Genomic DNA, 15,638 nt, shown 5'->3' on the forward strand with positions numbered 1-15,638 from the left:
ACATCTTACCTCCCCACAGAGAATGGGACTGTCCTATTGAGTTGCTGCCTGACAAGATGCCACCCCTTGGTCGCACCTATCCTCTATCCGTGCCTGAGACTCAAGCCATGTCAGAGTACATCCATGACACCCTAGCAAAGGGGTTTATTCGACCTTCCACCTCTCCCACTGGAGCTGGCTTCTTTTTTGTTGGCAAGAAAGACGGAGGCCTAAGACCTTGTATAGATTACCGGGGCCTCAATGATATAACGATTAGGAATCGGTATCCTCTTCCCCTGATCACAGAATTGTTTGACAGAGTTAAAGGGTCAATCATATTCTCTAAGCTGGATCTGAGAGGGGCTTATAATCTCATCCACATTCGTGCTGGTGATGAATGGAAGATCGCCTTTAATACTAGAGATGGACACTTTGAATACCTTGTGATGCCCTTTGGGTTGTGCAATGCCCCTGCCGTGTTTCAGGGCTTTGTTAATGAGATTTTCTGGGACCTGATGTACGTCTCGGTTGTAGTTTACCTGGATGATATATTGATTTTTTCGTCATCTGTAACAAAGCATCATGAACATGTGAAGGAAGTATTGTCCCATCTGAGAAAGAACCACCTTTATTGCAAACTAGAGAAATGTGTCTTTGGGGTTCCCAGTGCACCATTCCTTGGTTACATCATCTGGCTCCAGCCTAGAAATGGACCCCAAGAAGGTGCAGGCGATTTTGGATTGGTCCCGTCCTCAAACTTTGAAAGTCATCCAGAGATTGCTTGCGTTCGCCAACTACTACAGACGTTTTATTAAAGGAATTTCATCATTGTTGGCTCCCATTACTGCATTGACCCGAAAAGATGCTAACCCTGCCCAGGGGGTCACCTGAGGCAGAGACTGCCTTGAAACTTTTAAAACAGGCGTTTATTTCAGCTCCAGTATTACGACAACCAGACCTGGATAGGCCATTTCTAGTGGAGGTGGATGCGTCATCAGAGGCTGTGGGTGCAGTTCTCTCCCAGCATTATGATGATAATTGAGTTCATCCCTGCTGGTTCTTCTCTATGAAGTTTTCTCCTGCCGAGAGAAATTAGGCCATTGGTGAACAAGAACTTCTAGCAGTAAAATTAGCATTAAAAGAATGGAGATATCTGCTGGAAGGGGCCAAATTTCCCTTCACTGTCTTCACGGACCATAGAAATCTTCTCTTCCTCAAGAATCTTCAGTGCGTGAGTCCTCGTTTGGCCCGATGGGCAATATTTTTTGCTCGGTTCCAGTTCATCCTGACCTTCCGGTCTGGATCCCTTAATCAAAAGGCAGATGCCCTGTCCAGATCTTTCCTCTGCGATTTGGACGAGGGGGGTTTACACGTGCGCTCCTGTATGTGGATACATGCTGCGAGGGTAGGAAAAAAGGGGGGGGGTTGTGGGAGAAATGTATGTATATATGATGGTGGGGTGAGAGGAACGGGGTGGGGGGGGGAAAAGGGGGGGGGAGGTGACAGGGGAGGGTAGGTGGGAAAGCGGAATATGGGTGGTTATGTAGTAACAATAGATGGCGTGTATTGGTGTTTGTCTACTGTGTGGGTGTTGTTGGTGTGTAATGAAAAGCTAGACACTTGAGATCGAATCCAACCTGTTTATTGGTGAGTCACAGTGCTCCCCAGGCGGTATCGTGAATGAGATTGAGGTTGAGTGGCGGATTAAGTGATTTCCTGGTCAGGGAGTTGGTGAGCCCTTTTAGGGGGCTCCTTTCCGTGCGGCCCTTACTTCTGCAAGTCCCCTCTGCTGGACTTATGGTCACAGTCTTAGAGGACCAGGATAGTGATGATGTCTATGATAAAGTCCCATGAAGTGGCAGTGGCGGCGTCCCGTCCGTGTACAGATGTCGTGTACTCCGGTATCGGTCCGGTGGTCACTGGCACCCTGCGAGCCCGCAGGGTGTGCCGGACGGGCGCTCGTCACTGCTTTGTGATAGGGGATGATGCGGCGGTCCGCATTCGTAATTCTGTGCCACCTTGCCATGGAGTTGATGATGGGGTACAAGGTGGGGTAGTGCAGTAGTCCTGTGCAGGGGTGTGTTGCCTCCAACGCGTTTCGGCCTTAAGCCTTCTTCAAGGAGTTACTGATAGTATGAATGTGAGCATGCTATATAGGTGGAAGGTGGGTGTGTGGGCGTGGCCTGTGGGTTGTGTAGCCTATCGTGACAGCAGTGTTAGCAGGTGTGGGCTGTATTGGGTGGGGTGGTGCAGTATGAGTGATTGACATTGATACAGACTAATCATTGGTGGTAATGGTATATTGTGCAAGCGGGGGGTGTGTGTGTCAGCGCGCGCGTAATACACCACGCGGTATTGGCAGGGCTGCCCGGCGGTGAGCGTTGCCGTGGGAGCGTCGGGTATCCCTCTGACATCACCTCCCACGTGCGCGTCGCTAACATGTGGTCCGTGTTGGCCGGGGGTGTGGCAAGTCATGTGACGCATAGACGCAGGCATCCTCCTGCTTCGAGCGTCACATGGTGTACATGGGCCTATCAGGGAGGGGGTTCGCAGTGGCAGCGTCCTGGTCTCCATGGTGACGCTAGCTTGCCGGGACCCGACTACAGAGGTGCTGTATGCGGCAGGCGTCTTGCGTATAGCGCCTATGCAATGACAAGTCGGAGAATCAACAAGATGCCCCTGTTTTGGATTCAAGCGTCTTTGCCACCATACAGTTAAAGCCTCCTACAGGGAAGTCCTTTGTGGCCCCAGAGTTAAGGAAGCAGCTCCTCACCTGGGCTCATTCCTCTTGCTTTGCAGGTCACTTAGGTATTCGGAAGACCTTGGAGTTTTTATAGAGAGGATATTGTTGGCCATCCATGAAAGCAGACGTGTTGGAATTTATTTCTTCATGTTCTTTGTGTGCCCAGCATAAATCTTCACGTCAGGCATTGGCTGGTGAGTTATTGCCACTGCCTATTCCATTGTGTCCATGGACTTCGTCACAGATCTGCCGAACTCTCAAGGGTTCACTACCATCTGGGTCGTAGTAGACCGATTCTCTAAAATGGTTCATTACATACCACTAAAGAAATTGCCTTCTGCTCCTGACTTGGCTCACTTGTTCATTCAACATATTTTCCATCTCCATGGTCTTCCTGCTGAGATAGTATCTGACCGTGGTGTTCAGTTCACAGCAAAATTTTGGAGAGCCTTATGTTCTGTATTGCAAGTAAAGCTAAATTTTTCTACGGCTTATCACCCACAAAGCAACGGTTCCACTGAGAGGGTTAATCAAGATCTGGAGACCTTCCTGAGGATTTTTATGACATTTTCCCAAGATAATTGGTCTGTATTGCTGCCATGGGCTGAATTTGCGCATAACGCCTCCTACCACTCTTCCACGAACCAAACACCATTTCAAGTGGTCTACGGCCTACATCCACGGGTCCCTGAATTTCAGAGTCTGCCCGTCTTTGACATCCCAGCTGTAGAAGACACTGTATGGAGATTTGCTTCAATCTGGTCTCAAGTTCGTTCTGACCTGGAGAAGGCGTCCTCCCGTTACAAATTTCAAGCTGATAAGAGGAGTAGGAAAGTACCACATATGCGAGTTGGAGACCAGGTCTGGTTGTCCACCTGGAACCTACGACTTCGAGTGCCATCCATGAAATTTGCTCCACGCTTCATCGGGCCCTTCTCCATCATAGAGGTCATTAACTCCATGGCTTATCACCTTCACCTACCCCCTTATCTGAAAATCCCCAATTTCTTTCATGTCTCCCTGTTGAAATCTCTGGTGCTAAACAAGTTCCACAGAGTCCTTCCTGCTTCTCCCTGAGTCCAGACTGAGAGGGGCATAAAGTTTGAGAGGTCTCCCAGGTCTTGGATTCCCGTCTCCACAGGGGACATTTGCAGTACCTACTAGACTGGAGGGGCTACGGCCCAGAGGAATGTTGTTGGACCGATGCCCGAGATGTCCATGCTCCTGCACTCATCAAGAGGTTCCATGCTGCCCATCCAGAGAAGCCTGGTGAGTGTCCTGAGGCCACCCATAAAGGGGGGTGCTGTCACGGCCAGGGTTTTCGGCATGGTACCCGCTAGGTATTACCTGTGAGGTCAATGTCCGGGGGGTCACTGGCAGTGGTGCTGGTGTTTGGCGAGGGGCATTGGCTGTGCATGGTCCTGTGTGGGCACATTGCCACTAGGCCTGGTTAGATCTGGTGGTGTTTCCGTTCCATTGTCATGGGCGCTGCCATCTTGCCTGTGGCCATGTGGTCCCAGCTGTCCAATCCTGGTAGGTCATGTGCTCATTCCAGCCAGTCACAGTGCGGCACTAAGTATTTAAGAAGGTCCAGAGCCTTCCTTCCTTTGACAGTGCAATGTGTTTCTCAGCTGCGGCTGAGAGAGAGTACCTGTGCCTTTTCAGCCTGCCTGTCGGTTACAGTACTAGCCTGAACCTTGCCTGCTTCAACCTGCTGGACTTACCCTGCACCCTCCATATACCTTCTTACCTGCCTGAGTTCCTGAACCTGCTGTTTCCCTGCACCTTGCTTTACTTCACTCCCAGCTGGACTTCACTACCTCTGTCTGCATCAGTTACAGCTCACCATACCTGCAATCACTTACAGCTCATCAAGCCTGCATTTTGTTACAGCTCATCATAACTACATTCTGTTTTAGCTCACCATACTTATACTGGACTGTTCCTGCCTGTCACTATCTGGACATTTGTTCATTAACCCTCACTACAGTTATCAAGTGCACTTTAGTGCTATACTTGGACTTTTTGATTGCCATTCCTATGTCTTCTCAGTCACTTATTAAAAACCCCACTTTTTCATTTAAGTCTGCTTCTATCACCACCCCGGGTCCACAACAAATTCATAACCTCACACATTGCGCCCTATCTTCGTCGCTCATGACCGAAAATGGGGGTGTGGCCTAATTACCATAAGCTACACACCCTACATGCCATTATTAGGAGGCGTGTCTGCCTCCAAATAACGTCAGGCTGAGGGGAGCCTCACAAGCTGGGCTTCCCCGAGCTCTCTCCCATCACTGAATGGATGCCGAGCGCAGCTGTGGCAGTGGGGGGTCCCCAACCTCCTGATTTGACCACCCGTGGGCTACTTCGGCCCACAGGTGGAACAGCAAGACATACTGTCCTGCTGAAATCGGGTTGTTGGGGAGGGGTGCGCCCCTCTATGGGTGGTGCCCCTGTGCGACCACTCAGGTGGAACACCCCTATAGCCGGCCCTGATACTTGCCTAACTTTGAAAAAGCATTACAGGGAGATTATGAATGCAACATACTATGTGTGTGGCACTGTAATGCTCCACCAAAGAGGTGTGTCATAAAATGTACTTAGGTCCAACTGTAAATGAACTCCAAAGCAACAATTACATATTAACTATATAGAAAGATGCAAATGTGATAGTAGGCTGTGCTTTGAACCAAGTATTTCCATTTTGCAAACCATGCTCATCTTTCACAGAACAAATCTGGAATGGTCACAGAAAGAACCTGTAAAAGTAGGCAAATAATCTGCTCTTTAGCCCAAAGACCCACTGAGGCAAGATATTTTACCTTAGGCATGAGTGTAAATTGAAGATATACTGGACTCTAATATTTTCTAGCATCTTAAATGAATCCCTGTAAAGCTAGGTACACAGCTATGCAATCCTTAGCCTGATCACCCCATATTGGATGATCGGGCCGACAATTGTATAGCTGTGCATTCTGTACTGTTGCAGGAGCATTAGCCGATAAACGGCTTTTAACGCTACAGCAACGGTCAGGACAGGGGGTCGCATCTTATGTACTGTTTAATATTTGTTAGCCTGACCTCCCTATCCCATACAAGCCCTTACACACTGAGCTATGTCTGCACAATGTGTATTGTGCTCTATGGTAGCTAACATGAGGTCATGCTGGGATCACCCCACTTGGCAGATCGGGACAGTTTAACCCAATCAGCCGCTGATCGAAAGGGTGCGTACCCAGCTTAACTCTGTCCCTTTTAAGTTTCATGCAATTTGTCACACAACCCCTCTAATGTAACACAGTTCCTTGGGCACATACCCCATGTAATGAAGCCCATATCCCTTGTAATGAATTACACTTGCCCTTTAATGGAGTAAACATCTTCACTATCTTGACAACAAATCACCTGTAAGTCTTCACACAGCCATTCCTGTAGCCTTCAATATGGTGGAAAGCAGCAGACATTTTCTCACAGCACACATGCTCCTTATTCTTCTCCTCAGTGTTTCCTCCAGGGAGATTGCTAGACTCTTATGGGAATTAGTGAGATCACCAGTATTACAGGGAGTCTCCTTGACATTCAGGAAGAGATGGTAAATATGTTACCAGTTTTTGAGAAAATTAACTGTGCAATGTGATTTTATAAGCCAACTAACCTCCATGCATGATTAGTATTAATTTTGATTTAACAAAGCCATAATTAATCTTCATGCCTATGTCGTTTGGTGAGTGGGTCAGAAAAAGTTTATTTTTCTACTACTTTTTTTTTATTTATCTGCCATAATTTGAGCCAAAATGATTTTATATTTTTACTTTTGGGTTATATTTTCCTTTACAATTCCTACTATCAGTACAGGGGTGGTTTGTCTTTTACAGCTGCATAAATATCTGAGAAGAGTTAATTTCACAAACACAATGGGACAAGATATTTACTTTAGTGATGGAGAAATATCTATTGGATATGATATTTATAATTTAATCTACTATCCAAATTGGACAATAAATTCTCAAAAAGTTGGAGGTTTTGATTCCCATGCTCCACCAGGAAAACAGATCATTTTGGATAAATCTGCCATAATCTGGGAAAATAAATTCACCAAGGTTAGTCCTGTGCATTACAACCAAAATATGGTAAAATATATGAAAAAAAAAAAAGCATGGTAATATATACCATAACAATGTACAAGAGTTGAATGTCACACTGTGCATGCTCCTAAACTGGGTGCATGCAAACACAGGCAATGCAAAGTCATACACATTTCAATCCCTACTCAACGTTTGACCAGAGAGACAGAAAAAGGCTGTAACTGGGCTTTGTTATGTAGGGCCTGTTGATGGAACTGGGGAATAAGTGATATTGCACCTGTGTCTAGGTGTATCATTTGTGCCAAGATTAGGCTGGGGAAAGTCAACAGTAATGATGATGATAAGCAGAGCCGGCCCTAGGCATAGGCATTATAAGCAAATGCCTAGGGGAGACTCAGAATGCTAGGGGCATTCCAGGGCTCTGCCTGTCTGTCCCCGTCCGCCGCCTGCAGCTAGCCCCCACCTCCTCCGCCGCTTGCCGCTGGTGTAACTTAATGAGCACTGCCCCAAGAGCGTAATCTATGGAAGGTTATCTATCTCTTCCCCCTTCTCGGCAGCTGCTACTGGGTCCATTGGTGCTGCTGCCGCTGCGCCTGTAACGCTGTACAACATGCAGCGGCAGCCTGCTATACAGAAGTGCACACACTGCACTGTGGGCTGAACCAGGAGGGAGGCTCTGCACAAAGTCCCACCCCCTGCTGTTTCCCCTCCTTCCTCCCCTATCCTTCCCGCTTCTGCGCTGCGCTGTACCTGACCCCTCCTTCGCTGGAAGCAGGGGAAGCCTGTGAGCAGAGCAGTGACGTCTGGCACATATCGGCAGCAGCAGGACTCGGGACATCAGCGGGACACGGGAGTCAGTGCCGGTGATGACTGCAGAGGTATCTCAGAGCGTCCTTTCTGTATAGATGGAGTGTGGCAGCCAGGAAGCGGGACTCCCAGATGCGGCCAGCACCTGGTGGCTCTACAGTGCGCCAGGTAAGAAAGAATGGGGGTAAGTCTGCCTGGAAAGGGGGGAGGGCTTCTAAGTGTGCCCAGTAATGGAGGGGGGGTGCTAAATATAGCCACTTAGTGAGTGGTTGGTATGTCTTCCCAGTAAAAGGGGGAGGATTAATAAGTGTGCCCAGAAAGGGAAGGGAGGGTGGTACCAAGTGAGCCCAAGATGGGGGTGGCACTGTCCCCTCTGTCCTGGTCCTGTTCCTGTCACCTCTAGGCCTTTAACCCCTGTCCCGGGTTTTGTCTCTGTCCTACCCTGTCCTTTTTGTCCTGTCACCTCTGTCCTGGCCCCTCTGTCCTACCTCTGTTCTGTCACCTCTGTCCTGGCCCTGTCACCTCTATCCAGGCCCCTCTGTTCTGTCCCCACTGTCCTGTCACCTCTGCCCTTGCTCTATCCCCTCTTTCCTGGCTCTGTCACCTCTGTCCTGTCACCTCTATCCTGGCTCCTCTGTCCTGGCCCTGTCACCTCTATCCGGGCCCCTCTGTCCTGTCCCAACTGTCCTATCACCTCTGCCCTGGCCCTGTCAGCTCTGTCCTGTCACCTCTGCCCTGGCCCTATCCCCTATTTTAGTCAATCTGCAGATATATCCATCAGCTGTGTACCCACTTTAAGATTGGTGGTGAATTATCTTCTAGGGGGCACCAGCCAAAATTTTGCATAGGTCACCAAATTGGCTAGGGCCGGCCCTGATGATAAGTAGCAAACCAAGAATAAGGATAGGGTCATAGATGTATTTAAAATGGGTTGGGTATGAAATCTCAGCTGTTGGGATGCAATCCTAACACTCCCTACTTGGTGCCTAACTCTAAACCTCCTCCTAATGCCTAATCTTAACCCCGCTAGCTAACCCTAACCTCCCCCTAACACCCCGAAACTTACCTTCAAGATGCCGGTGGTTGGGATACTGGTGCCGGAATTTCGACATCAGTATACAGACCGTTGGCATCCCACACACCAGGATGCCAACTACATCCCTTTAATATGAATGCAGGGTGGGTGGCTCAAAAGGGACCCTGGGTCCAGGGGGGGCCCCTGCACCACACATCCTACAACCAAAGTATAATTACTTTGCTCCAGCAAGTGGGTCCCTTCTCCTCTGTGGCTCCATCTTACCAGTAACATCTTTGGGAAGATGGTGCTGCGCAGTGACAACAAAGACTCTGGCACTATGCTAGAGCCTTTGTTCTTTAGTGCGCATGCACCATCTTTCTGAGTATCACTGGGAAGATGGCACCGTGGAATTGGAGGGACCCGCTTGCTGCAGCAAAGTAAGATGCCTGGTTGGTGGAGGGCTGGTGCTGCTCAGATGAGGGGGTCCACTGCACATGGGCCATCTCAGGAGTTAATATGCCCCTGGATAGGGGGCGGGCGAAATGCAGCATTTTCTACCATCCACACCATGCGTAAGCACATATGGAGAATTTGTATTTAACTCTACATCAGGCCCAATGGTTGTTATTTATGGAAGAGTAGCATAATAGAACATATCCTAAAAGTACTATTTAAACATCCAGATGATTATTATTATGCTGTTGATGATTATTATTACAGTATTTATGTTAATTACAATAACAATATTCATAACTTCGTGGACTTTGTAAGTCTATTTAGATGTTGAGCTAAATGCAGTAGTGAAATGTGCCCCATATGATCAGTATTCGGTGGTGGCATCTTTCTTTTCTTCTTTACGATAAGTCATTAGTTGCTCTGTTGTTTTTAAACTCCATAGATATTTCTTCAATTTAATGGCTGCATACACATTTTCCTGTCATCAGCAACTATCCAATCACATAACATAAATGGCTCTCTCTATACATTTATTGCACTCTATCATGTAGATCCCGCAGTCTGTGTGCAGTGACAGCTGCCAGCCTGGAAATAGGAAATCTGTCAGGGAAGGACAGCCGATATGCTGCTATGACTGCCTCCCTTGTCCAGCAGGACAATTTTCCAACATGACAGGTTAGTTGTGCTTTTAATGCCCTATTTATGTTAAACATTTCCACGTTTTATTATTTCTCTTCTTCTTCTTTTGATAATATATTGAATTATTGATTTGCCTACATTGTTTTTTATTTTTGTAAAGTCAAAGGGCCATTTTATAGACTCTCTGCCCTACAGTCTATACTTTAAACCAGTGAATCCCAAACTGGGTGCCGCGGGGCACTTGCAGGGGTGCCACGGATTGGTGGTCCAAGACCAAATCAAATGTATGGTCAATGTGATAGGCAAAATCAGTGCTGCTGGCTGCCAATCATGTGGACAAACAGAAGCCCGACCCTGTCCAATACCACATAACCACATAACTGAATATCTCCATAAGAAACGTTTAGCATTTGGGTATCTTGAAAAAATGCGGATACTTTAGGGCTCTATGAGTTTGGGAACCACTGATTTTTAAACCATATATGATGTAAATTATTAATTACATATGCTATAAAGTGTATAAGGAGACCAATGTGTACATTTATGTCCAAGGCCAGTGCTAGGTTCTTCTGCGGCTCCCCCAGACTTACTCCAATGCTCTGCAGAGCTGGGGATGGGCTGGCCCTACCGCCACATCTAACAGCTTACTGTGAACTCTGACCCTGTATATGTGTGATGTGTTGTGCACATTGCACTCTGTATCAGGCAGGCTATAGCTTAAGTGCTAATTATGCGCCCCCCCATGGACTGGTGACACATGGAATATTAGTAGAGTAAAATTGTATTTAAGAATATTCAATCTATATACGTAACAAATGGAGTATGTGCATGTGTGTACAAAGCAAATGAATATTATTCATTCATATCCTCACCTTCTTACGTCTTATCTATCTGCCTAATTTCTTCCCAATTCACTTCTCAGTTATTATTAATCTGTAAGACATACCCCTTTTAACTGTGCCACTTTCGGTGGGACAGTTCTGCATTTCTGGGACTGGGGCTGCCCCGCCTTCCCACCCGCAAGCCTCAGTGTCCCGCGTGGAGGAAGGGGGATATCAGTGGAATTATTCTGAAGCTTACTGCTGTTCTGCATAGCAGCAGAGCATCCTGTGAATAAATGCCACAGCGTCTATTGACGGTATTAAATAATAGACAATGATATACCAGTTTACGATCTATAAATTGTATTCCCTTAAAGTTCTCTTGAAATGATTAGAAGGATGAGACTGAAATGAGATACCAGTGTTGCTCCAGACATCAGCAGGGGTTTGAGATGATGGAGCAGATTTAGAATAATGTTAGGTTACTAAAAAAAAATACCCTAAACATAGAGTGGGCCTGATAATTTCTAAGGAGATGTTATCAAAATATTATTTATTTGTTACTAGCATATAAGGCTCTGCAGACATCTTGTAAAGTAGAATGTTATTATAAAAGTAGTGATAGCTACTAGCAAAAAATTATACCACAACAATTTGCACCAATACCTAGTCAAAATTACTTGGCAAATTATAGGTTAGTAAGGGAGTGGGTTCAAATGGCCTTGAAACTTTTTTAAATGGAGAGATTGTAGAATCGAGATTGAGGCAAATTAGTAGACATAGCATAGCTAACCATACATGTGCAATCTTCTAGAGCTAGGTAACATTCAATAGATAAGCAAGTTGTTTGTACCTCCTATCTAGTTACTGTATGTCTTGTATGCCTACCTTTTATACAAAGAATGGAACTGATATTCAAAACTAGTAGAGAGCTAATTGATCTAAGGAATCAAACTGATTAAAATATTTTTTTCATTCCACAAGTTGCCTTGTTGTTGGTTCCGCTTTACTGTCCTCTGGATAAACACAGTAACAATTTAATCAGCTTGTGTGAGAAGAGAGAGGGCTCCTTCATACAGTGTGCTAGTCCCCAGTGCAAAGTGGAAGCAACCTCAGCCATTAGTCCCTAGAAATTTGATGGGTTGAGGTGTCACCCACCTCTAGATAATGTTTCAGCCTCTTAAATTGGCTGCATACATTGTGTGCCAGTAATGGATGAACTTTATGGTCAAGCTGACAGAATGTTGGGTTTATATACTGTAGCAAAAATGCGTAAAATATTCAATATAATAAAAAGAAAGTATTTAGCATATATATATATATATATATATACACATACAGTATATCATGTATAATAATGTAAAAAGTATATATATTGCATGTGTAATAATGTAAAAAGTATATATATTGCATGTATAATAATATAATAAGTATATATAATGCATGTTAATATTCTAGATATAGATGTGTGTACAAAATGTCCAGAAGAAGAATGGCCCAATGAACAGAAGACAGGTTGTATCAGAAAAGATGTAACATTCTTGTCTTATGGAGATCCAATCGGAATTGTCCTGACTTTTATAGCAATCTTATTTTCTATTATATCTGCCATGGTTCTTGGAGTATTTATTAAGTATCAGAACACCCCGATCGTCAGAGCAAACAATCGGGATCTTAGTTATCTAATTTTATCAGCACTCATGTTCTCCTCTCTCTGCTGCCTTATATTTATTGAACGTCCAGAGCGATGGACTTGCTTTTTGCGTCAAGCTATTTTTGGAATCACTTTTTCCATTTCAGTATCCTCCCTCCTTGCAAAAACATTGGTTGTGGTGATAGCATTCAATGCCACCAAGCCAGGGAAAAGCCTATGGAAGTGGAAGGGGGCTAAAGTTCCTAAATATATTGTTTTTCTTAGTTCAGTATTTCAGGTGTTTATATGTATTATGTGGCTTTTCATAACACCTCCTTACACATTTTATAACACACAGTCAGAAATGACAAAGATCATTGTTGAGTGTGATAAGGAGTCAGCCATTGTGTTCTATATCATTTTAGGTTATTTATGTATTTTGGCTTCTATATGTTTCATTGTTGCATTTTTTTCAAGAAAGCTTCCTGATACATTCAACGATGCCAAGTTAATCACATTTAGCATGTTAGTCTTCTTCAGTGTTTGGTTATTTTTCATTCCAACATACCTCAGCGCTAAAGGGACGTTCACCGTGGCGGTTGAGATATTTGCCATCCTGGCTTCTAGTTCTGGCATGCTTGGCTCTGTATTTGCCCCAAAGTGTTATATTATTTTACTAAAACCTCATAGAAACAGGAAAAGATTTGTGTTGAAGGGTTCTCTCTAGTTTGACAACCAGACATTTTTAGCACTTTAACGCCTATATTATTTATTAACAAAAATGCGTTTGGTGTTATATCATGTTCATTTATGTGCAAATAATTGTAAATAGTGCCTGAACAATAAATGTATATTTTATAGTTTTGTAGTTGCAATTTAGTTTTAAAATGTTCTTATTATTCTTAAATAAAATAACAGGCTTACCGTTAAAATGCATTTAGGGGGAATGATTTAAAATATGGAAAATACTGATAAACCCACAGAAACCTATTACTTCTAGATATTGCTGCTAATAGATATTCTACAAGCTATACAATCATGGGTACACTTACTTTTTTCAACATGGTTTCATCATGTTGTCATAATTCTTAATAAATAATGATACATCAAAATCTGTTATGTGTTTTTGTCATATGAGATTAGATTTATCACATGATTTAGGAGCATATTTAGTACCACATTTGTTAAGAGGAAATCTCCTGAAAATAGTAATTTTTGGATTATTTCCACAAAAATTACATATTCCCAGAATGTTAGAAGGGTTGACCGATATCTGCTTTGGTTCCACCATCAATCGCAAAAGCAACCTCCATAGGTTTCTAATGGGCTGCTGAGATTTTAAATGTACTACGCTTCGAAAAGTATAGTTATTGTAGCCAATGGGCCACATTTTACTACATTTTTCAGGAGAGGGATCCTAAGGGCAAAAATGCAGGTTTTAATAAATATGCCCATAAGTGAGGACTAGATGAGTTTTAATAATATCCTTATATGTAAAAACATACATTTAAGGCGTACCTTGTTTTCACATGAATGTATGTAGTCTCTGCTGGCCTAAATGGTTGCACCGATACCAAATGGTGCATGGGCCAGGGTAGTGTGGAGACCAGTGGACATTTTTGGCCATGCTGGTCAAAATGGTGAAAAGACCAGTGTGGGCTGGGAGCCTGTATAAACTATGTCTAACATGTGCTTTCCCCCTGTACAAAACACAATTAAGAAGCGAACATTTGACAGTATACAGTGCACTTACAAACCCACTGCAGTGAATCCCCATTTTATACCTGTTAATACTAGCACAGTGGTTCTCAACCTTCATGTTTTCTCAACAGGTCATGTTTTGAAGATTCCTGTAAATGGAAGCAGGTGGAATAATTACTGACCCAGCAAAATAGATTAACTCACCTGTGCATGATTAAAGAAATCCACAAAACATGACCTGTTGGTGGTAACCACTGTCCTATGATATAAATAAAAGAGAGAGAGAGAGAGAGAAAAATCATTGAACAATGGCCCTCATTCAGGGGCGGTCGCAAGAAGCGATCGCTCTCTCTGAATGAGGGTGGCCGCTTCCTTTTTTTTAGTGCAGCCTCCTAGTCACTATCTAAGCTGTGGGTTACCACCCACAGCTTAGCGACCGACCAGGTTGATGGTCGTGATGGTGATCACCATCGCAACCATCGGGGCTTGCGACGAGACCATAAGGTTGGGTCTCGGCAACCGCAAGCCCCAGGGAGCTTCCTGCTCTGATTGAGCAGGAAACTCCCCACTAACATCACTGATGATGTCAGTGCGGCCGCCCACAAAACGGTAGGCGTTCCATTTTGGAAACCACCCCCTGGCCCGCCTACAAAATGGGGCGAGCTGTCGATCAACATCGACAGCTGCCCCTTTTGTAGAGAGCTCCGGAGCGAGAGAGTTTCTCTCTCGCTCCGGGGTTTGCGCGTGCGCAGTGTGGCCGCTGCGCATGCGTAGGGCTAACCATCGACCCGGTTGCGAGCGCATCGGCGCTTGCGACTGGGTCTGAATGAGACCCTATAGCACTAAAAACCATCTGTGCCATTTTGACTGGTAGCAGTGAGGTCTCTCATGATTATAAATGCAGCATAACAATTCATACATTAAACACATTAAAAACTACACCTAAAACATGCCTCCCAACATTGGAAGTCAACAAGGAGGAGTGAAGCTAGATTTTCTGTCACCCTGACCAGGGACTCATCAAGGTAAATCCTCCCACCAATGCCCTCTGTCATAGTGGATAGTAGTCACCCTCTACCTATATGACACTATATTACACATACTGTATCAGTGACCGCCATATACTACAGACAGCATTAGTGACCACTATATACTAGAAAGCATTGTTAAACATAATAAAATACAGACAGTATCAGTGACTGCCATATACTATAGACAGCATTAGTGACCACCGTATACTAGACAGCATTAGGGATCATTAGCGTTCCCGCTAGGCTGTTTTAGCGGGGCGCGGCACCCTGCCCTCCTTCTGGAGGGCAAAAAGCATCCTGCCCTCCAGGAGGAGGGCAAAAAGCGCCCTGCCCTCACAGCCTGCGGGAGCCGTTCTCACCCGCGGGACACAGTGTCCCGCGGGTGGAGAAACATGCAGTGGCCCGGTCACCGCCGGAGAATAGACGCCGGGCGCATGCACCCGGCATCTATTCTCCCTGTCTGCAGGGCTTGGGGGCTGCCCGGCGTGTCCGTAAGTGCCGGGCACGCCCCCAAGAGTGACGAAAAGGGGACGCATCTTATAGACATGCCCCCTTTTCCGATGACCGCGCCCCCTTCTCAGAGCCGTTCTCACCCGCGGGACGCAGTGTCCCGCGGGTGGAGAAACATGCGGTGACCCGGTCACCGCCGGAGAATAGACGCCGGGCGCATGTGCCCGGCATCTATTCTCCCTGTCTGCAGGGCTTGGGGGCTGCCCGGCATC

General features: G+C 45.5%; 1 protein-coding gene across 1 annotated transcript in view; it reads left to right on the forward strand.

Annotated features, from left to right (window-relative positions):
• LOC148480474 (extracellular calcium-sensing receptor-like) overlaps positions 1–13,220 on the forward strand; it is a 35,428-nt gene extending 22,208 nt beyond the window's left edge. Inside the window, exons 3-5 of the mRNA XM_088454323.1 lie at positions 6,601–6,834; positions 9,643–9,766; positions 12,010–13,220. Of these exons, the coding sequence (XP_088310449.1) occupies positions 6,601–6,834; positions 9,643–9,766; positions 12,010–12,911 (1,260 nt within the window). The 3' untranslated portion in view covers positions 12,912–13,220. The remainder of the gene's footprint in view (positions 1–6,600; positions 6,835–9,642; positions 9,767–12,009) is intronic.
• Positions 13,221–15,638: the final 2,418 nt, after the last annotated feature.

The sequence above is a fragment of the Taudactylus pleione genome, unplaced genomic scaffold, assembly GCF_031769625.1.
Source record: "Taudactylus pleione unplaced genomic scaffold, aTauple2 ptg000612l, whole genome shotgun sequence".
Classification (NCBI taxonomy): domain Eukaryota; kingdom Metazoa; phylum Chordata; class Amphibia; order Anura; family Myobatrachidae; genus Taudactylus; species Taudactylus pleione.